Source organism: Lemur catta, chromosome 3 (assembly GCF_020740605.2).
Source record: "Lemur catta isolate mLemCat1 chromosome 3, mLemCat1.pri, whole genome shotgun sequence".
In the NCBI taxonomy this organism is placed as follows: domain Eukaryota; kingdom Metazoa; phylum Chordata; class Mammalia; order Primates; family Lemuridae; genus Lemur; species Lemur catta.
The window spans coordinates 49893250-49917475 of record NC_059130.1 but is presented as its reverse complement, the minus strand read 5'-3'; the positions used below and the strand labels follow the sequence as shown (position 1 = coordinate 49917475).

The window sequence follows — 24226 nt, the reverse complement described above, 5'->3', positions numbered from 1 at the left end:
GATTGTGTTGAATGTTTTGGCAAATACTGTAAAGTACCCAAGATTTTATTCAAAATGGAGTATCTATGTATATTTCTGAATGTGTAAGGATCCTTCATTTTAGTTAGAGTCTGAGAAATATCCTTGAGTCCATAGAAGATTAAGAACCATCAATCTGGCATAGTGAATAGACTAAAAGTTCTTCAAATAATTCTACATAAAACACCGCCTACGTCATAGGCATCTTTAACATTTTTGCTTTTGGTGAAGCTTTGGAATGAAAAGGCAGGTAACTAATTTGTTGATTGAAATATACTAGTTTACTTTAAAGCTCAGGGTAACAGAATAATTAATTTCATGACTGATTCATAGTATATTGATGTTAATAGCACAAAATATTTAAGTAGATAGATTAGGTGATAATACTAACATTAGGAAAGGCTCAGTGTAGATAAGCCATAATGTGGATTAACTACATAGTCATTTTTATAGCATTGCCTCCTTTGATCCCACTTTTGAGTACAACATTTTTGAAATTGAACAATTTATAATTTTTCAGGTAAAATTATAATCTTCATAATTTTTGCCAACTCAGTTTTTTCACTTTTTTTTTTTTTTGGTATTTCTGTTAGTCTGTCATAAGATGATTAAATTGCAAGATACAGTCATGCCTCACTTAATGATGAGGTTATGTTTTAAGAAATGCTTTGTTAGGTGATTTTGTCATTGTGCAAACATCATAGAATGTACTTACACAAACCTTCATGGTATAGCTTAGTGCATACCTAGGCAATGTGGTGTAGCCTATTGTGCCTAGGCTACATACCTGTATGGCATGTTAACTACACTGAATACTGAAGGTGGTTGTAACACAGTGTTAAGTATATATGTATTTAAACATATCTAAATAATAGAAAAGGTGCAGTAAAAACATAATATGTGGCACCACCATTGTATATGTGGCCCATTGTTGACCAAAATGTAATTGTGTGGTACATGGCTGTAATTATATTCTGTAGTCATTTTACAGTTTCTTTGAGATTGCATTTTAATGTTTTTGCTTATCACTTACTACTCTTTACATATACTGTTCATAAACATATTACTTAATGACAATCTTAACTGATATTCATTTAGTAATAAGTGATGGATATGATTTTCTCTATTCCTTTGAAAGCTCAGTTTTTTTAATTTTTAGGAGTTATTCAGGTATACCCAGGTATGTTTTTAAGGTTTTTTAAAATTTGTTTTGTAGTTTTTTACACAAATGAGGAAAATTACTATATTCTTTTATTGTTAATATATAGAGACTATTTTTTAATGTCTTTCAGCCAATGGTAATGATAGTAAAAAGTTTAAAGGAGAAGATAAAATGGATGGTGCGCCTTCTCGTGTACTTCATATTCGAAAATTACCTGGGGAAGTGACAGAAACTGAAGTTATTGCTTTAGGCTTACCTTTTGGTAAGGTGACCAACATCCTTATGCTGAAAGGAAAAAATCAGGTACAGTTCTTTTAGGGTTTATGAAATGTTAAACTCCAGACTATCCAACATGTATGAATTAACTGTCACCTAATAAAAGGGTAGAAAATAGGTTCATTTTCTGGAAAAAAGTAACAGAAGTCTTACGTTAACTTTTCTTGGTGGATGTCTGTGGGAAACTAATGGTAGATAGCCAAAGTGAAGGGTCACCATAGTGTTGAGATTTTGCCTTTTGAGTTTACTTTATGACTCTACTGGAACAGTGTTCTAAATTTAACACTTTAAGACTTTACTTGTTATAATGAAACTGTGGGAAATACAAATACAAATATGGCTCTGTTCTTTGTGATATCAGATATCAGTAATGATATCCGGTAGCATTAGCAGAAATTAGGGAGTAATCCTGGATATTCTTCTTTTAATAGGTGTAACTATATCATTAGGGCGAAGATATATTAAATATGAAATTTTATTTAAAAATTTTTAATGCTATCATTTAAAAGAATTTAATAAAGTTTAATTAATAACATTCCTGTGATTATAGTTAATGTTATAGTTAATCTGACATTTTTAATTTTTTTCTTCGTATATAATTATATGGCTTATGAAACAACTTTTGAGATCTCATATACCCTAGGATAGAGGTAGTAAAATTCTGATGCTACATTTTCTCTAGCTTTTGTTGGGGGAAATAGATTTGTAGGGTGTGGAAGACCATAGGTGAAAGGCAGAAGCACCAGGTACTCAGTTTTCTTCTGAGATTAGGTTTAATCGTATACCTAAACTTCATTAAGAGAATTTTAATTCAACTTATCAGAACATTTAAATGTAACTTGAAAGGTTATATTCTAGATAGTTGATTTTTTTAAGTCAGCTGCATAGATTACACAGATATTGAAATTTATTTGAATTTAATGTACATTATAATTTTTGTTATTTTCAGGCATTTTTGGAGCTAGCAACAGAGGAAGCAGCTATTACTATGGTTAATTACTATTCTGCTGTGACACCTCATCTTCGTAACCAACCGATTTATATCCAGTATTCCAATCACAAAGAGCTAAAGACAGATAATACATTAAACCAAGTGAGTATGTGTAGGTACATAATTAAAATGGCCTAGAACATATTAAGAATCTTATAAACATAGTAATGGGAAATAAAATATTTAACCACTCAGAAAATGTTTCTATAGGTGTTTTCTTATTATCTTTATGATATTTTCATGCAGAATGTCCCAAAATATTACATATCATGGAGTTTTAAATTCCTTTAAAGCCCTGCTCAAAAATATTCTTTTTTCTTATTACAAGTTAAAATTTTTGTGTAAAAACTATTTAAGAGGTAGGACTTATTAGGGTAAACGATATATACAATTCTTCTACTTGGACTTTAAGGTATGAAGTTCAGTGCCTTTGGTTATTTGACTTTTTATAGGTCTTAATTTCTTGTGGAAAAATTCCTTTTGAAGAGTGTGTTAATTGATTTTCCTGGAAAAAACATAGATGAAAAATAAAGGAATGTATTGATGTTTTAAAAATACAGTGTGAAAGATATTATTTAAAATTAATGTATTATAAGAATGTTTTTAGACTTAAATATGTAGGACTGCTATAATTGTCTGAAGATTTTTAGCTCTTTTAATATCATTTTTAAACTATCTTTCTGTTTCAGTAAAATAAACTGTCTTAATGAAAATTTAATGGAAAATAATTTCTTATAGATATATTTGTCTCTTCACAAACAGGGACTTGAAATCATTTTCATAATTTATGAAAAATAAGCTTGTAAATTTTTGCCTTAAAGATAGGGCTAAAATTTCAGCTTTTTATAATTTGATAATACATTTTCTATTTCTTTTGAACAAGAATGTATACTTCCAAGAATTTATCATGAAGAAGTATACCAAAAGAAAACGTCTGCTCTATTTTTACTTAGTTTTTTTGCCTTTATTTATTTAATTTTTTACTTATTTTGTTTTTATTAACAAATAATTATATATGTTTATGGGATATAGTGTGATGTCATGGTACATATATACCTTGTGGAATGATCAAATTAGGCCAACATATCCATCACCTCAAATAGTTATTTCTACGTGGTAAGAACATTTAAAATCCTTCTTTTAGCTATTTTGAAATATGCAGTTGAATGTGGAAAGACCCAAACTATTTCTCTTCTGCTCTCACAGCACAACAATTAACATGGAAGACTTTGTGACCAAATATGGAGGAATTTTTCCCTGTACACCAAGCAAGCAGTCAGTTTTGCAGCAGACACCAGCTAGGTGTCCTCCAGCCCAATTCAGTTCCTACACCACCTACTTGGCTATAGCTTCACGTTCCACAGATTGAGGGCTCAGTCCCACAAGACAACCCCCTTCCCTTCTGACCAGTTGCAGATCAGGCCTCTAGAACCAAACAACTTTAACTGGTGGTTCCCATGATCTCCTTTTTGTTTTACAGATGTTTACCAGTATCTTATAAATAATATTACAAAGATGCAGATGAAAAAATGCATAGGGCAAGGTATGAGAAAGGGCAGGGAGCTTCCATGCCGTCTCTGGGTGTGCTACCCCTCCAGGGACTTCCACATGTTCAACTATCCTAGAAGCTCTCCTGTCTTTTTGGGATCTTACGGAGACTTCATTACATAGGCATGATTGATTAAACCATTGGCCATTGGTGACCACCTTAACTTTCAACTCTTTTTTTCCTCCCTGGAGGTTGTGGAGGTGGGAATGAAAGTCCCTACCCTCTAATCATGCTTTAGTCTTTCAGGCCACCAGCCCCTATCCTGAAGGGGGCTGCCAGCCATCAGTCAACTCAGTAGCATACAAAAAGACATTACTTTGGCAATTCCAAGGATTTTAGGAGTTGTGTACCAGGAAATAGGTTGAAGACCAAATATATATTTTACAGTATCACAGCAATACATTATTGTTAACTGTAGTTGCCATGCTATTTAGTAGAGCACCAGAACCTATTCTCCCTAACTGAAACTATTGCTTTTGACCAGCATCTCCCCTTTCCCTGTCCACTCCTCCTTCCCTGTTCCCAGCCTCTAGTAACCAGAATGAATTAATGAATACGAATTCAACTTTTTTTAGGTTCCACATATGAGATCATGTAGTATTTGTCTCTCTATGCCTGGCTTATTTCACTCAGCACAATGTCCTCTTAAAATGGCATTTGATATCCCAATTTTATTTATTATTTTTATTAATGTAATTTATGAGCACATTTTCATTTTAAAAGGTTTAAGTGAAAGGAACATGTAAAGAATAAAGATAGGGCGTCTATAGTTAGATGTCTGTGTGAGAGGGGGCCTTGAAATTTTAAATAGGATGACCAGTGCAAGTCCCATTGAGAAGGGATATTTGAATAATGAACTGTAAAGTGATGAAGGAATAAGCCACTTATTCCAGACAGAAGGAATAATCAATGCAGAGTTCCTTCTGTTGAAGAAAAAATTTTTGTAATCATATTTTTAATTTTCAAAAGCCCTTCTGTCTTCTTTGATTATCCTTTTTGCATTGTGTTTGGTCATATCTTAGGGACTTTACAGTTCTTTGAGAATACTAATTATAGTATTTTAAAAATACCTCACGATCAATTAACTTTTCTTCATTGTTAGCTTTTATGTTTATCTTGTTCTCACTCTCCCCCCTTTTTTGTCTGTTCATATTTCACAATGGACAATTAGGGTTTATTGGACTTGCATGCTTTCCTCTAGGGTAAAGTAATGAGTTGGATTATAAGCTGGTACATCCACCCCAAGCCCCACCCACCCCCAAATGCCAAAGAGGCCTTTCTTCTGGCCAAGAAACTCTCTTTGAGGCAGGGCTTTTTAATTGCTTTTGGTTTTTTAATGGTGAAGGGGCAAGTTGGTCAAGAGGAGAGGGAGAAGGGGTGTTTAACTGTGTTTGTTCATTAGCTAGATGTTCCATTTATCCTTTTGTTTTCTCCCGCTCCCTTCTGTGAACCTTTTAATTTCTGATCTGGTTCCTGTGGCAAACCAGTGTAACCCCTGTTTGCTATGTATTCACTGTGTCTTCTGTCTCTTTGGTTTCATTCATTTTCTGTGTTCTAAAAATGTGATAAAATTATTTTCAGCTGATGGTGACCTTTGCTCTCTTCAGTGTTTTTGTTTATTTCATTTTATATTCATTCACCTATAGGCATTTTAACAGGATTTCATAACAAAAGAGTGGCAAATGAATATGTATGTTAACCACAACCCTTCATAAAATCACCAAGACCTATCAATTTACTCACCTTAATTATCTGCCTAGTTTTGTCATCTCTCCCACTCTATTTTTCAGACATAGTCACCTCTTGGCTCTATTATTACAACAGTTCTCTTACAAATCTGCTTTCTTACTTTTTGCTCCTGAATTCTTTTTCCTTAGTGCAGGCAGTATATATCTTTCTGAAATCTAAGTTACCTCCCTGCAGTAGGTACTTTTCATGTTCGGGATCAAAGCCCTTTCTCAGATCACTACTATTTCTGTTTTCTGTCTTACGGCTAGTCCTGCCCTATTTACTTGTGCTTCTGTCCGAAAAATAATGGTAGATCCTCAAACTTGCCATGTTTTCTCTTGATTTCAGTCTTTTGCTGCCATTATGTCCCTGTGTTCTCACTTACATGTGGAATATTGTGGCTTGCCTGCCTGCCTTTGTGTCACCCTTCCACCCCACACTTCACATGACCAGATGCTAGATACCTTAATTCTCCCTTTAGCTATTTTTTCCTTTAGAAAGTCATTCCGATACACAAAGAGTGGATTAGATTTGGATTGAGGGCGTTAAATATAAATTAAAATCACAGGGGGATATTACCATGCATATATACCAGACTAATTGAAATTAAAAAGAGAAGTAGCATCAAGTGTTTGTGACAGTGTAAAGAAACTTGAATTCTCATATATATATATATATATATAAGTGATGGGAATGTAATTGGTAGAACTATTTTTGAAAACTTGAAATGTCTACTAAAGTTGAGCATGTATGTGTTCTTTGACTTAGTAATTATCTGCTCCTTAGTTACATACCTGAGAAAACGTGTGTATCTATATATGCATATCAAAAGATATATATATATATACACACACACAGATATATATATATATATATATATGAGGTAGTTCATGAAACACTATATAGTAGTAGCTCAAAGCTGGAAATGATCCAAATGTTTAGGAGCAGTAGACTATTTTGTGGTATATTCATTCAGTGGAATACTGTATGGCAATAGGAATGAACAGGTGAGTGGTATCTGCAGAATATGGGTGTACCTCATAAAATAATGATTATCGAAAGAAGCTAGACCAAAGTAGAACATATGATAGAATCTGATATGATTCCATTTATATAACTTGGAGGAAGCGTGAATGTGGCTTCTGGAGTGTTGATGATAATCTGTTTTTTATCTGGGCATGTATTTCACAGAGATGTCCAATTTGTGGAATTTTATTGAGTTTTGTACACTTAGGATTTGTGTCCTTTACTGTGTATGTATAATATTTTGATAGATTAATTAAAGTTTAGGTTGGCACGCCAACTGCAACAATCTATGAATTAGAAAAAGACATGTATGAAGTCATTTGTTACTGATATGGGAGCACATAATTAAGCTAAAAAAGAAAGACGGAGAATAATAAATCGTACTAAAAAGGTATGTAATAGATATATACATATATGCTTGTATATGTAGATGGTATCTCTGGAAGGATACCCAAGATAATACTGGTGAGTGTTTGGTAAGGGAAAGCAGACTGAGTGACAGTTGCCATGATCAAGTGATTCCTATTTTAAAAACACGTTTTTTTTATTTGAAACTGTAGAAATTAGTGTTTTTCTACTTTGTGATAGTCCATACTTCTTGTTATAGGTATACATTTGTAAGAACATATTCATTAATGAAGAAAGTAAAATTGTAATGAGCTACTTAAAATGTTTTATTTAAATATGTTCAAACATTTAAGTAGGTAAATGTTGCTCTGGAAATCTAATTTTACCTGTTTTCTTAATGACTTTTTCCATAGTAGTATAAGTGTCTATTAACTATCTGTCATGTTTCAAAATGTTGGGTTTAAATTAATGAGTCACAGTCACTTCAGTTTGTTATTTAAATAATATTTAAATGATGTGGTTTGTCTAGATAAATATGTGGACTCTTTGAGTCTCAAGCTATGTGATCCCTGGTTATATAATATTTCAGTAAAATGGCTATTATTGTTTATGCCCATAAATGCCCTAATTCTTTTGTATTCTCTTTCCCTTTTTTTCATCACTGCGCAGTTTGTGTTCTATTTATCTGCTAAAATAGATTTTTCAAACTATAAAGCAGTGTAGAGGCATTCATCATTGTGATATTTAACTATTTTATATATGTTTTCTGACCCCAGATAAGGTAGAAATTATTTCCTTATCAGAGAACATGTCACAATAATAATAAGAAAGGCATAATAGTAATAAAAGCTTTCTTTTGGAGCATTTAACATTTGATTTTATTGACAGATTTCCTAAAAATACTGTATTCAATTTTATATGTATATTTTTCACATTTTAAAATCTCTTAAATCAAGATGTATCTTACAGCAGTTGATCCATCAGAGTTTAATTGGCAACGTCTTAGTAGTCACACATAAAATAATAGTGCATTTTACAATTAATGGTATATTCAATACTGTAAAATGTATGGGAAATAACCTTCATATTATATCTGAAAGTTTTCCTGAAAATGTTCTGGTTTTGTACAGAGTACACAACAGTCTTTGTTCTAAAAATTTTGGTGTCAGAAGTTAATAATGGTATGAAAAAAGACTTATTTGTATACTGAGATTCCTTTTTAAAGATTATATTAGAAGTAATAAGCTTTATAGGAGGTCTTTTGAATAATCCAGTAATCTCCTTGTTGAGATTTACCATGTAACTGTTTTATGTAGTGAATAATGTTAGATTAAAGTTTTATTGTTCTCTAAAAGTTTCTGTTTAAAACATTTTCTGGTTATGTACATCTGCCAAACTAAATTTTGTTCTTTTGAGAATAAATTACATTGCCTATATTTGCCTGTTGAATGTTGATCCCAAAACCTAGATAATTTTTTAACTAAACACTAATACAGTATTTGAATTATGAACGAATAATACCTGCCTCAAAGCAGGTGCTCACAAATATTTATTGAGTGGGCATTAAATTTTATGTATGTTCTAGAAAATAAATGAACTGATAGTGTATTATGTAGCAAAGTATGTGACCATAATGGGTGTGTTTCTAAACTACTTAATCTTAATTTTCAGCGTGCTCAAGCAGTTCTTCAAGCTGTGACAGCTGTCCAGACAGCAAATACTCCTCTTAGTGGCACCACAGTTAGTGAGAGTGCGGTGACTCCAGCTCAGAGTCCAGTACTTAGAATAATTATTGACAATATGTACTACCCTGTAACACTTGATGTCCTTCACCAAGTAAGTTTAATTTAATTTGCATACTTACTTATAAATTGGAGAAATAATTAATATAGTAGATAAATAATGTTTTGATTTTAATGTTTTAACAGATATTTTCTAAATTTGGTGCTGTATTGAAGATAATCACATTTACAAAAAATAACCAGTTTCAAGCTTTGCTTCAGTATGGTGATCCAGTAAATGCTCAACAAGCAAAATTAGTAAGTCTAGAGCTTTTTTTGCCATAGTGGTATTTTTTTCATTGATATATATGTATTTTTATATATTACTATGTCAATATAGCTAATTTTATTAATCCTGTCATAATTTAGCGTACCATGTAGCATCATAGATGGTAGAAATTGGTGGCATTAAAATAATATTAGGAAACCTTAGTGTTTGTCATAAAAAAAATATTTATTTTTAGACTAATGATAGCTGTAGTTATCCATAACATAGACTTACATTATTTTACATTTGTGTTTGATTTAGGTACAACAAAAGTTTTGTGCTCTTGAGAAGATAGCAGGCTTGTGTTGTGCATGCATACCTGTATAAGATTTTAAGTGGTTTCCAGAGGAACCTTTAAAATAATAAATTTGGTTTTCAAGATAGTTTGGCCGATATATATCAATACAGATGAGGCTCAGATGCTGTGATAGGCTCTCAGGTTATTTAGGACTATATCCTATATTCTTTTTAAAGATATTTAGGAAACAGATTTTTCTGAGTAGATTCCTAGTCTACTTTTTATTCCCATCATTTGTCTTTTTTGTTGTTGTTATATATGGCTGGTGAGAAACAATTAAAAGAAGTAAAATTTTCCATGTCATGAGGACTGTTGAAAATTGCATAGCACATCTTTACTTCCAAATGCCTTAATCCTCTGTTTGTATATCTTATTAAATCTACTTTGCTCTATCTTTTTTAACTTTTTGTGCCATATATCTCATCATTATTCCATTATTAAGCCATTAAAAATTCATTATTAAACCATTATTAGGAAACCATTAAATCAACTGTCTTTACTTACATTTGTCTTACCTGTTTTTCTCCCTTTCACTCTTTCTTTTACTTTCAGACTAATTATGGTCTCTAATACTTCAGTGCTTCCTTCAGATCAAGATTACTTCCACGGAACCCAGAATATTTTTTATTTCTGTTTCAATGCATTTCTATCCTCAGAATCTCATTTGGGAAGCAAAAATAGCTTTAGGTAGCAGAAAGACTTTATAAGTAATAATACATTTGTAATAATTTACCAAGTGCTATAATCTTATTTTTTTTCTGACCACTACTTTATATTGTAAACAGAACAGATTTTTCTTCCTCTGTCACAAGGGGATGCTAAGATTTTCAGAGGTGAATAATTTATCATAATGCACACTATCTGTAAGGTAGACATTTTTTCAATCTATCTTTCAGATAGCCTTTCTCTCCAGTGTGTTGCTACTCACTGGTTCTCAGGTTATATAATCTAATCTTACTATGATTGCCTTTTCAGGCATAGGTTTCTCTGAACATCTGTTAAATCTGATACTAAACAATCTCTTCAAAAATTAAGTTATATAAATAAAAAGTAAACATTGCAATGAAATAGTTTTATTGTGGCTTTTCATATTTTCAGTCCATGTGCAGTTTTTCATTGTGCTGTTTTAACTATCCACTTTGTGTCTGATATCTTTCATGTCTTTTGATTATCATGTTTTAGCCATAGATTTTAAATTTACATGAAAATATTTTTCCTGATTGTTTTTGCTTGCTGTCTAAACTTTCACTGTGAGTAGGCACATTTGAAAGATCTTTCTGCCAGTCTTCTTGAGCTTTTACTGTCAGAAATCTTTGCTCCAGCAAGATTACTGCATTCCTGATTGGTGAACCACAGGACCGGTTTGTGTGCTGCTGTTATTTTCGGGGTAGATTTTACAAATATATGAGCATGAATTGAGCTTGCATATATATTTTAATTTGACTTTTACTTCTTACCTTATTGTGGTCACCTTACTTTAGCCGGCTATTGAAAATGCCTGGATTCCTGTTCTCATGCATCTTCAGCTTTGGTTTCTCTCCTCCTTTGCTAACAGGTGGTTTTAATGTACATCTTGTTTGCTTATTGCTCTAGCTCTTATACCTTAGGTATACTTGTGTATCTCCTATCTACATAAAAATGATAAAAGGGAAATGTCCATTTCCGAAGGGCTTCCTCACAATTGGCATATTCATTGTAGATAATTTGGCAGTCTGCTTCAGTATTGCTTGGGAAGAACTCAGCCCCTAAAAAAGTTTGCTTAGTGAGGATTTGGTAATTTTGTATCAGTACTGTACTTTTAGCATTAATGTAGATAGCATGATTTGAAGTCATATCTTTTCTCATAAAATATCATTCTTTCTTTGAGTAATACTGAAGTAGTCACCTAAGAGTCAATTATGCTACTCATCTTTTGATAATCGTATGCTGTATAGAAACATAGATTCTATTACTTTTCTCACATTTTCCCTATAGGAGTGCTACACCTATTTCCAATGCTTTGTTTGCGTTTACAGCAGGATATTGAATTAATAGTTATTCTGGCCGATAAAATTGATATTTGATTTCCACTTTCATGTGATAAGTGCCTTGCGTAACCTAAATGTAATTCAAACCCTGATGTGTATGAAGTGAGTTTTTACCAGCACTGTATTGAAGTGGGTGAACTTATGTTGAATTATTTTTTAGATTAGTTTTTAGCTTGGTAAATATAGTCACATGAAACTTAATTTTGTATATTAAGGAAAAAGGTTTTATATTTCCAGAGAGTAGGAATATTTGAATTAAAAGCTTTATATACTTAAGTAACTATAGAGGTTTACTTTCTCCATAGCATGACATGTTTATTCTTCTGAAAAATTAACAATATATTTCCCCATTCTCTAGTTTTTTCCCCAGTTACCTAGATGTACTGAAAATGATAATTATACAGGAGCAGGAAAAAAACCAAGATAATCATAACAGCAGCATAATCCCATATAATTCACAGCATACTTTCACACATATGATCTTTTATTTAGTCTTAATTACTCTATGAGGAAGCATAGCAGCTATTATCATCTCTGTTTTCCAGATTAAGAAATTGAGATTCAGGGAGGGTAAATTGCTCAAGATGACCTAATTGAATCTAGGCTTTTAAGCCTAGACCTGACACTCTTCTGTTTAAGAACTTTTCCTGTAATGACATTGGATCAGGTTAAACAGTTAAGAGTGATAGTAGTTTTTTTTCCCCATTTCATGGGAATTGCTATTACATGCTGTAGTGAAGCAACCTCATGTAATGTGGCATAAAATAGCAGTTACCTTTGAAAACTATCCCAATTCATATAAGTACTGCCATACAGCAATAAATATATGTAGAGTAAAATTAACTTTATTATGCATACTAGTATGGTACTACTTTGGTAGGACTGACTGTATTTGACCCTTACTAATTTTTTAAAAATTTTTTGTTTTTTATAATTAAAAGTATTAGCATGGTTCTTAATTGGTTGGTTGTATTTTAGATTTAAGTAGCATTTTCTACTTAAAGAAGATAGTTTCAGGTGGAAACTAATACACGTACAGCTGGAACAGCAAAGTATGATGTATGAAATTTGAATCCTTTTCCTGGTAGCTTTTATGTGCAGGTTTTCATTGATGAGTTTTATTGTCAAAATCATACTTTTGCTAATTTTTATTCCTTATTTTAGATTGCTAATATACTTCATTCACTTTTACAGGCCCTAGATGGTCAGAATATTTATAATGCTTGCTGTACCCTAAGGATTGATTTTTCCAAACTTGTGAATTTGAATGTAAAATACAACAATGATAAAAGTAGGGATTATACTCGACCGGATCTTCCATCTGGGGATGGACAACCTGCATTGGACCCAGCTATTGCTGCAGCATTTGCCAAGGAGACTTCCCTCTTAGGTATGATTTTTATTGCCTATACCACTTTTTTTCCCATTTTGCCAAATGGGAAAGTGCCTGTTAAATTCCAGTAAGTATAATGAATCCCCTATTTTGGACCTTAACAAATTGTTAAGTTTTATGAATTTTGTTTTTCTCAGGTGAGAAAGCATGTGTATGCTTTTGGAAAAAACCTAAAGTGTCCTACATAAGTATAATTGAAATTATGTTAGTTTTATTCCTTTTGCCACCCTTGCCTTCTCTTTCACATCACTCCCAAAACATAAGAACAGAAGTTCTAATGAAGAAATACTGGTGAATTCTTAGTGAAATATTTACACTTTAAACTTGTCATACTCTCTAGGTCTAAGGCCCTGTGCCTGTTCTTTAGGGCTAATCTGATCGTTTAAGTTTAGCGCTGCATGGAAACAGTGAAATGTTAATAGACAAAACATGTAATGAGAGTAGGCATACAGGTGTTTTCAAAGCATATTTTAGCCCCTTTAAAAAATAATTTAAACTAGGAGAAATTTTCTATAAAATTTTTTTGCTATTTATTTGTATTTTGTCTTAATCATTTCACTTTGTCCCACAATGGATTTGAGCCACTTAATAAAAATACATTTAAAAATATGCAGCTAATAGTTGGTGGAGTCAAGATGAAGGGGGAAAAAACAAGGGAAAATGTTAATTTGTAAGTAAAATAAACTAAGTGATTTATGTTAAGGTAGAATTTTACAGTTCTATTTGATGTGTTTGGGAAGTTGTTTCTTGATTTCTGGTATTTGTATGATTATCTTTAAGTCAAGATTTTAATCCCTGTGGAACCCATAATTGGTGGTTGATACACTAGCTCTTACAATTTGGTTTACATCCATAATTTAAAAAAGTATTATAATGAAGTAATTCTTAGAAATATTTATTTAATGTGGATGTATAACTAGGGACACTTTAATGCAGAAGAGAAACAGTTGATATTTGAAATTAATTCTGGCGACTTCAAACAAAACTGACCCTTTATTCAATTTTCCTGATATATCTGGCATAAGCCTTAGCTGTTTATCCTGACTCTGGTAGATGCTTTGGGTTGCTTACCCTTTTTCCTGACAGAATCTCTATCATTGTGTGGGCCTAGTTTAAGTCTTAATTCCCTCAATTCTCCTTGCAAATTAATAAGATTGACTGTTTCATAGTGTGCAGTTTTTAAAGGCAAAGTCAAGAGTGAGACAATGATGAGTAAAACGTAGCCCTTGTAATTACAGTGTAGATTATTAAACTCTTACTGATGGAGATTATATTATAGAAAAGAATCAACATATATCAAATAGCTTCTAGATCCTAGGCATTCTGCTAAGCACTTGGCAGATACATTATTTAAAATACTTAGATAAAGTAGATGATGACATCAAGATTTTACATGTAGTTTCTGAGAAGTTGAAAAATTGACATGCAGCTCATTCAAGGAACCGTTTAAAGATAAAATACCAAGAAACTCGAGCTAGCATCAACAAAGGACGACAACAATCACTTCCTTAGACCCTAGGGAGCTATGTGCATTTGCCCATCTGGGTATATTTAGATGGAGAGGGATCCCGGGTGGAGGCATAGTTAGAAGACACCTGGATTCTTCTCATGGGGAATTCGTCACTGTTTTCCTTATGATCTCATGACCTTGGTGAAATTTTTTAAAAAATAATAATAAATAAAGTATTTTTCATAAAAGATTATGAAGCCCTAGCACAACTAACTTCTGCCTCACTCTATACTTTTAATCATTTTTAAGTGTTCTACATTTCTGCATTAAAAACATTAAGTTCCTCAGTTCTTAATAAATTGTCTAGTGTCTTCTGCCAGCTCTGTGTTAATTTTTAGTATAATGTATTTTTATTTCTACGTCTCTGTCTCATAAGAAAAAGGAAAATGTTTTGTGGTAAAAATATGGTGAATTTCTCTTCCTAAGTGACTTCATTTTTTACCTGTTTTAATGGTTTTGCATCTTGTTATAACTGGGCTTTTAAAGTATTCTCAAATAGTTTTTGAAAGGGTTATAAGTTTTAAAAATCAAATAATGGACTCTCTAGTTTTGATAATTCACAAGATATAACCATATACTTTTATATATTTCTTTTTTGATTTAAATACATATTTTTATACAAATTAAAATTGTAATGTATTTGCAGTTTTTATGTGTTATTACAATTGACATTTTACTTAGAATTTTTTTAAAAGATAGTTTTAATACTTGCATAGCATGCTAATAGATATATTCTACTTCGGAAATTTCCATACTATTCTATTTCCATACTAACACCATTGTACTGTATATAACTTTTTTGCCTATCATATTATTTTCTTAGACTAGATTCCTAGAACTGGAATTATTGGGTCAAAAAAAATGTTAAAGCCTGGTGATATTAAACTAACATGAATGGTATATGAGGCTGGCTGTTCTCCTTCCCCCTACCAGCATTGAGTATTTTTAAATTTCATAAGATATTAATTTGATAGGAAAATGTCTATTATTTTCTTTTATAATCTAGTTTGCAGTTGTTAAGTGCTTACTCAGTATTTACAGTTCTCTAAAATGGTTATCTGCATTCCTTCTATTGGGATGTACAGTAATTCTTGTAAAATACTTATAAATGATATCGTGTTCATATTTGGTATGAGCTGAGCCTTCAGCTTTATTCACCTATTTTACACTGGTCAGTTTTTGGAAAACTATTTTAAAATAATTTATCTCTAATGAATTGATCTCAATCCAAAAGTATCCATTTTCAGGACTGAAGATAATTGTTTTCATACGTTTGGTGGATATTATATGATCTTTAGTAGGAATTCCTTAACTGTTTTGCTCTTTATGTGGTTTTCACACACCCTTTACAGTGACATCCAATATTGCATTAGTAAAGTTATGCCTTTTAGAGTAACTAAGTCTTTTCCATGTTTCTTTCCCTACAATAATATTTGATCAGGTGACTTCGAAGTACAAGCAAACTACTACTGATGAGACTCATTGCCTGCTCAGTATTCCTCAAGCAGTTCTTATTCAAAATGAAATAACTGATAGAGTACCCGTTTATTTCAAAGATTTTATAAGAACACAAATATAAGGTGATAGTCTTATACTGAATATTTGAGGGTTTCACTTTACAATAGTTTCTGTATTATATCTAGCCACTTGATTGAATTTAATTACTTTAGAATCAGTATTAAAAATTTTAACTTATTTTGCATAGTAATTTTTTAAGACTAGCATTTATGTTTGGCTTCTCTGTTTCTTTTAGTGCTAGGGATCACAGCACCTCAGAAAATGTAATTTATTCAGAGAAGAGAGACCTATAGTGCTTTGTAATTAGTTAAAAATCTGACCTCTAAATGCATAATCACAAACCTGGCAGACTATTAGTCATTCACATATTCTGTTTTAAAGAACAAGGCGATCAAAAATCCTTGAGATTATAAATGGAGACATCATCATAATGATCATTTCATCACGTTAAGAAATGTAGTTAATTTATTAAAGGGTAGTTCACTTTTAGAAAAATTGTTAGAAGTAATTATTCATGATCATGTTGTCTACGTTTTAAAAATTAGGGCAGATAATGCATACAACGAATAGTTATTTTAGAGCTTTGCATGTATTTTAAGTTGAATGAAGTAATAGGTATTCTCATCATAAGGTCTTAAAAGAAAGGAAAACAAACTTTTTATAAGAAATCTGTTGACGTTAAAATATTTAAAATTGAGAACAGATTAGCAAACATTTATTTATGAAGGTAAATATTTAGCCCTTACAGAACAGTGTTTTTCAAACTTTTGCTGCACGTTGAAGTTACTGGGCCCTAACCCAGACTGTGAATCAGTGGAAGTGAGTCACTGGCATTCATATCTTTTTAAGATTCCAAGATGGTTTTACTTTGTAGCAAGAGTTGAGAATTACTGCTATAGAAAAAAGTTTGTAATTTAATTCATGTCATTTAAATCTGTCCTGGTACATTTCTGTTGGTGCAATATTGTTTAACCGTTAAACTGAATTCACTTTGTTTTTCTTTTCTTTATGTTTGTGATACATAAAATTAACAAGTAAATTTATTTCTAAATGATTTCTGAAAGCTTTGATTTTCTTTACTTTTGAATGGATCATTCACATAGGAATATTTATTAACTTTTTATTATCAGAGATTTCAGTTACATACTAATATAATGAATTCCACATACCCATTACCTTGGTTCAGTAGTGCTTACACTTGTTTTTATCTATTCTTTTTTTTCTGTTGTGAACAAATCCTTGATATCATGACATGTCTTCTCAAATATTACCCATAATATCTTTAAAGTAATTACCTTTTCTTACCAAACAATAATATGATTTTCACACCAAAATTGACAGTGACAATTCTTAATATTATCAAATACCCAACTCATTAAAATTTTTCTATTTACTTCAAAAATGTTTTTTAAGATTTGATTTTTCAAAATAGGATCCTATCAGGGACCCCACATGGCCTTTGGTGGTTATATCTCCTAAGTCTCTTTCAGTCTGTTACAGTCCTTTCCCTTTACCCCCAACCCCATTTCCATTTACTTAATGAAGAGACCTAGTAATTCTTCTACAAAGTTTCACAGATTAGATTGGTCTGGCTGTTTCCTTGTAGTGTCATCTTGATAAAATTTACAGTCTGGTGATTTTTGGTTTTTTTAAGCAAGAATACTATATAGGTGTTCTTTGTGCTTCATATTATGTCTCAGTAAGAGGCATATTATATCTGGTTATCCCATTTCTAGTGATTTTAGTGATGCTCTAAGACTGGTTGTGGTTTTAATGATTTTAATATCCACTAATGATTGCTGCCTTAATTTATTTCATGGGGTGGGGGGATTTTACAGATACTGCCCCCTGCCCCAATTCACATATTCTTTCTGCATTCAGTGTTTAACCTGGTTATCTTATGATTACAAAACCAAAAGTGAGCATTGTTCTTACACAGCCATTCATAATTGTGTACAGAATAGGGATAGATACATAACATGCAAATCAAAATACAGTAAACTGAATTTATATTTTTATTTTTTCACAAATTATACATTAAAAATTATATGCCAAAATCTCAATTTTCATAAAACTCTATAATATTCCATTAGTAAGACTAATTATAGCAAAGAAAATAATGGCCATAAAATCAAACCAAATAACTCATCTGCTGCAGAGACATTTGAAAGATATCTTCCAGAAAAGACTAAAATAATCACATATGCACAAATATGCTAGAAATATGTCCTAGAAATGTTAAACTACATAGATTTTAAAACACATCAGTCGATGCATGCCATAGTAACACCAAAATAAATATATAAATTAAAAACTAGTATTTTATCATGTCCAACATAAATCAGAAATATTTGCTCAGAAGTCATATGAAAATATCTATCCTTAACTCACTGTCCTATAACTTTGTTTCTCATTTTGTGTCTTAATACCTAACAAGTAAACTATAGTTGGAGCATACCTTCTGTATGTGTGCAGTCTTAGAAAATGATGTTGAGCTTTTGGATTATTGAACTGTCCTCTATTGTAGCTGAATTTTTAAAATTTTAATTTTTAAATCTTAAAATGTCTCTTTTAGAAAAGAAGTTGGAAGAGCTGAGATAGATAGAATTGTTCATTTTAAAATTTCTGTCAGATAAAATTTTAACTTTTGAGTCACAAATTAATTTGAAACTATATCCTTTAGAGAGCTTATTCAACTTTGATTCCATTTTAAATAATATTTGAATGAATGTTTTAAATCTGGAATGATTTTTATCTTCTGAGCAATGGAAATATTTTTGGTGGTAATTGAGTACTTTGAAGGTATTGTGGTTACAGATGTGATATAAACATTAGGAAAAACATGTTATTACATCAGTTCATAATTACTTATTGACCAGCATTGTCAGTGGAATAAGCTTATTTTGTAGGACTAAAGTGTTATACATAAGCCTTCTTTTAAACTATCTAAGGCAGAATTTTTATTTATATAAAGTTCTTAATGGGTGATCACATAGTCTTGCTTAAAGTGATCTATTATGATTATCCATCATATTGTTCTCAGCTGTAGTTTTAAGAAATTTCTTTCATTATTAATCCTTTATTTACTTTCTGTTACCTTCCCATTTTCTGTGACAGTCTGTCAGATCATTAAAGCCTTCTCTTGCATCCATCCTAGAGTTAATATTTTAAAGGCCATACAGCCTGGATTTTTTCTATCTCTGGTAATCAACTCTAGCCTTTGGATAATGAAAATTTTCTGTATGAAGATAAATTAAATCAAACGATAGGTTTTACTTCAAAAAAATTTTGTGTTTTTAAGAGTTGATGGTTATATATATGGTATGGCCAAAACAAAGAAAAGCCTTCTAAAGAAGTATATTACTGCTGCTCCTTCAATCAGTGGGAAAAAACTATGTATGTTTGTGACCGTAGTATAAAATGTACCTCTTTCCAAGGAGGTAAAAATCATGCAAATTTTATTAACAACTCTAAAAAGCATTAGATACATATAGAGCATTTCATTTAGATTCTTTCTTGAGCTCTGTTTTTCCTGAGTTATTTCTAACTTTATTTTATATTCCTGTTGATTTTGATTTAAAAGTGAAATCCTCACTCTCTGAATCTACCCTTATTTGCCTCCATTTTCTAGATTTTTCTGCTGTTTCCTTAAGTAATTGCCATGGACATTTCATATTCCTGAAGTGAGGATACTGCCTCACTTCAGTGTTATCCTGGTTTATTAATTTATTGCATAATTCAGCATTCACTGCAGGGACTCAGAAGAATAACAAGGTTTCTGTCTTCATAAAGCTTACAATCTTGTGGAGACAACAAACATGAGTAGCTCTAATTGGATGTAAATTGAAATATTTAATAGCATTAGTATGGTACTAGTACATAATGGAATGAGTAATTTATCAAGAAAAGGAGCGATTGGGAGGGTTTTATGGACCAAAAATACAGCATGAGCAAATGTAATAAAGTATATACCATGTTTTAGGAGTGATAAATTTTCACTTACAAGTGACATATAGGGTAATTGGGAAAATATGAAATGTAGTGATGCCAGAAAGAACTATTAGAAGGCAAGATCTTAGAACTGCTGTTCTCCAAGGAGTGTGACTTTATGCAGGCATTCTTAAACTCCTTTAGGATTACAGATGAACTTCAAAGTTTCTGTAACCATTTCATATTGTGGACCAAGTTTTAGGTGTTTGGCTTTCATTAGATCATCAAAGGAGTTAAGAACCATTGCTGTGAAAGATTCATCAGCTGTTTTTAAGCAGTTGCATAAAAATGACCAGATTAGTTTTAAGAAATTAACTGTGGCTCCAGAGTATGCTGGAGAGGTGAAAATGGAGTCTAGGAATACCAGATAGTAGGAGACTGTCAGTCTAAGGTAGATACAATTGTAAATCTAAACTAGAAACGTGAAATGAGAATGCAAAGTAAGAAATATGGGGAAAATTATACATAAAGTAATAATAGGGCTTAGCATCTTAGTGATAGGATTGCTTATGAAGAATGAAGCATATGGAGGAGTCCACAAGAGAGTAGGAAATTCAGCCTAGGACTTGGGTAGGAGTTCTATGGGGTTGTGAATTTACAGACCAGAGGTATGATATTTGAAACGTTGGCTTAAGCTTTTCCAGTTACAAGAGAGCAAGAGGATTAAAGCATTGACATTAAAATTTAAGCAGTGCACATTCATATTGTAGATAAAATAAATAGAGGATTGAATAAATAAAATTAGAAATGGCTCTTCAGTCCAGTAGTTGATATAATATTATTCACGAGAAAGGTATAAATCAAATTATAAGGAATCAGGGATATAAATGCAATAAGAGCACAATTCTGCTCTTTGAAGAAGTTTGTGCCATGGAAAGGAAGAAGAAATGGAATGGTAGTTTAGGAGTAAAGCAGGACTGAAGATGGAATGTTTTCAGTGAAGCAGTATGCGTAATCATTAAAAGCACAGGCTTCAAATCCTCTCAGCTTCCACATTTGTAATGGGCATAATGATGATAATACCTATCATCTAAGATTTTTGTGTGGATTAAATGTGTTCATACATGGAGAACTTTGCACAGTGCCTAGCATATAGTGAATGCTTGCTACATGTTAACATGTATTTATTTCTAAGACAGAGTCCTAGAATTGATTATGATGGATTGGATCAGGAGTATGGTGGAAATGTTAGGGCTTGGAAAATATAGAGATAGTTTTAGGGCCATTGTGAGGACTAGAAGGGATTTTTATCAAGTTCACACAGAAGTTGAGGTGCAGAGTTGGAGCCAGAACTGAAATCATCAGCTTTTCAGTCTTTATTCTTTCTTTTCACCATTCTGTGTCATTATGAAGAAAGGGAAAAAGAACATGAGGACTTTGAAGTTGGTTGAAAAAATTTGAGAGAGTTCTGATCTGAATATTATAAGATTTGCTGAACATGTGGAGGTTGTAAGTAGGATAAAGGACTTAAGTCTACAGAATTTGTTGGGAACTCTTTGGAAAATGGAGTAGGAAATCAGCTAAAAGTAGATAAAATATCTGTAGAATTAGCCTTGGGGGGTTGTGTTTTCACTCTAATACTTATCTGACCGATATGAAAGCATAGACACACATAAGATTAGATTTGTCTAAGTCTAGAATTACAGTGTTAAAGGAATAATAATAGCACATGAACAGAGTATTGGGCCAAAAGCTTAGGCTATATGGTAAAGTCAAGCCAAAGGAGAATAGAAAGGGAACTGGTCACTATAAAGGCCAAAAATGGGTTCACTGGTTGTGTGGTAATAGGAGGATCAAGAAGAATGAAGTCAGAGGATTCAAAGGTTAAATGAATAGCCATTAAAAAAAAGAAAAGAAAAATCAAAGGTGTAGCAAAAAGATGCTAAAATGGATTGGTATAGTAAAATCCATCAAAGTAAAAGTTTTTAAGAAATTATGAGACTGTAGTATTGGAAAGAGCACACAAGATTATGTAGGTAGGGACTAAGGGAGTAGAAGGAAATAAAGCCAGATGCTAAAGGCTTTATGTAATGAGAGAAAGTGTCCCAATGACCCGATGGCTATTTTGATGAGAAAGAGTGTAAGATGGAGGTAGAGCAGTAGTCTGAAGGTACCATTGGGTGGTGAGGTAGAATGATAAATAATGCATCCTTTTTCTTCCCTTTGGGAAAGATTTAGGGAGATAAAAATGACTTTCTGAGAGGGTTATAGAAGTAGTTTCATTAGAACGAAGTAAGCTTTTAATTAAAAAGTTTCTCTAAGGAACAAGCTAAATAAAAATGCAGTTGTTAATGGTAGAAAAGAGAATGGATTCTATATGGGAAAATTGGAATTGAAGGAAAGGTTGGTAGAAGAGGAGGATTGGGTTGTTGAGGAAAGAATAGCAGTTGTCATTCTTGTCAAAAGTAAAATTTTTATTTTCAGATCAGGAAATAAAATGTAAAAAATGCTGTCCCCAGCCAGGACCCCATACAAGTGTCCCCTCAGTATCCATGGGGGATTAGTTCTGGGAACTCCCCTGCCTCCTGTGTATACCAGAATCCATGGATGCTCGAGTTCCTTATGTAAAATGGGTATAGTGTTTACATATCACCTATGCACCACCTCCTGTATATACTTGAAGTCATCTCTACATGTGATACCTAGTACAATGTAAATGCTATGTAAATAGTTGTTACACTGTATTGTTTAGGGAATAGTGACAAGAAAAAGTGTATATGTTCAGTACAGATACAACATCATTTTTTCCCCCTGAATGTTTTTTTTGTTTGTTTGTTTTTTTGAGATAGAGTCTCGCTCTGTTCCCCAGGCTAGAATGAGTGCCGTGGCGTCAGCCTAGCTCACAGCAACCTCACACTCCTCAGCTTAAGGGATCCTACTGCCTTAGCCTCCCGAGTAGCTGGGACTACAGGCATGCGCCACTATGCCCGGCTAATTTTTTCCATATAGATTTTTAGTTGGCCATATAATTTCATTCTATTTTTAGTAGAGATGAGGTCTCACTCTTGCTCAGGCTGGTCTCGAACTCCTGACCTCGTGCAATCCACCCGCCTCGGCCTCCCAGAGTGCCAGGATTACAGGCGTGAGCCACCGTGCCCGGCTTCCCCTGAATGTTTTTGATCTGAGGTTGGTTGAATTCACAGATACAAAATCCAGGGATAAGGAGGGCCAGTGTACTTTAAGAATTAGAAAAAGCCTTAGAGTCCCACCACCAATCCTCTTCTGTTCATTAGTACACAAGATTGATAACTACCAAATGTCTTAAAGACAGAAAAGAAGACCAAAAGAAAAGTAATGTGAATGACTTTGAATGGAAGTTTTAGAATGGGAAGTGGAAGGATAAAACAAGTTCTGTATCCTTAAAAATCATAGATTAAACTGTCACAGTTTTAAGGGCACCTAAGGATAGATGATGACTAAATGTACTATGAGATCCTGGAATAAACAAAGGACATTAGGTACTAACAACTAAGGAAAGCTGAATAAAGAATGAATTTGAGTTAGTATTATATCAATACTGGTTAATTAATTGCAACACCATACTAATGTATTAATAATGGGGGAGGAAATGGGGTGTTCAGGTCATAAAAGAAGCCTGTAAAGTCTTCAATTTTTCTGTAAATCTAAAACTGTTCTAAAATAAAAGTTAATTAAAAATTATAAAATTTGTAAATGATTTAAAATAATAATTCTGTAGTTGAATCAGGCAAAGTTAGGGATGCCTATGTGTTTCAGTGAAGTATGACCTGAAGGGAAAGAGGGTTAGATACATAATTTATATCACTTCTTCCCTCTGGACTTTGGGTCTCTATCATATATATGGCTGGGTGTCCATCAGTTTCAGTGGACAAAGAATAATAATACAGTATCAGAACTAACATGAGAATTTTGTAAAATTACTGATACTCAAGGTGTCTGGTTGGCCCAGCTGATGGGGATCATTTCATATGAAAAAGATCCCTGCAATACTTTTTTCAACATAATGACAGTTTACAAAGCTCTTTTACGTTATTTTATCCTTATAACAATCTTGGGAGTAAAACAGGCATTTTTATCCCTCCTCATCAATGTGCTTAAAAGTGTTTTTTCCGGTGTACTTTGCTGCCTTAGCTAAAGATTTAAATAATAAAAATTAAAATTATAACTTTTTTAATAGCTAAAAATAGTCTATTAGAGTCAGTGTATATACTGTATCTAACACTTTTTATGTAACTTCTACAAAGGGACCGTGGTAAACTTACTGTCTTTAATAGCTGAAAGTTAACATTTATATGAAAAATACAGTGGAGAATTCTTTTCCAGAATTTATCATTATTGTATAAATAGTGCATCATGAAATATTT

At 32.3% G+C, this 24226-nt stretch overlaps 1 protein-coding gene across 5 annotated transcripts in view; it reads left to right on the top strand.

The window, feature by feature from the left end:
* The window catches only part of PTBP2 (polypyrimidine tract binding protein 2), a 74785-nt gene that overhangs the window by 35795 nt on the left and 14764 nt on the right, over positions 1-24226 (top strand). For 4 of the 5 annotated variants that reach the window (XM_045547471.1, XM_045547474.1, XM_045547473.1 and 1 more), the window contains exons 4-8: positions 1311-1483; positions 2406-2549; positions 8770-8934; positions 9027-9137; positions 12667-12862. In XM_045547471.1, coding sequence (XP_045403427.1) covers positions 1311-1483; positions 2406-2549; positions 8770-8934; positions 9027-9137; positions 12667-12862 — 789 coding nt within the window. The remainder of the gene's footprint in view (positions 1-1310; positions 1484-2405; positions 2550-8769; positions 8935-9026; positions 9138-12666; positions 12863-24226) is intronic. The other variant, XM_045547475.1, reaches the window with a different exon arrangement.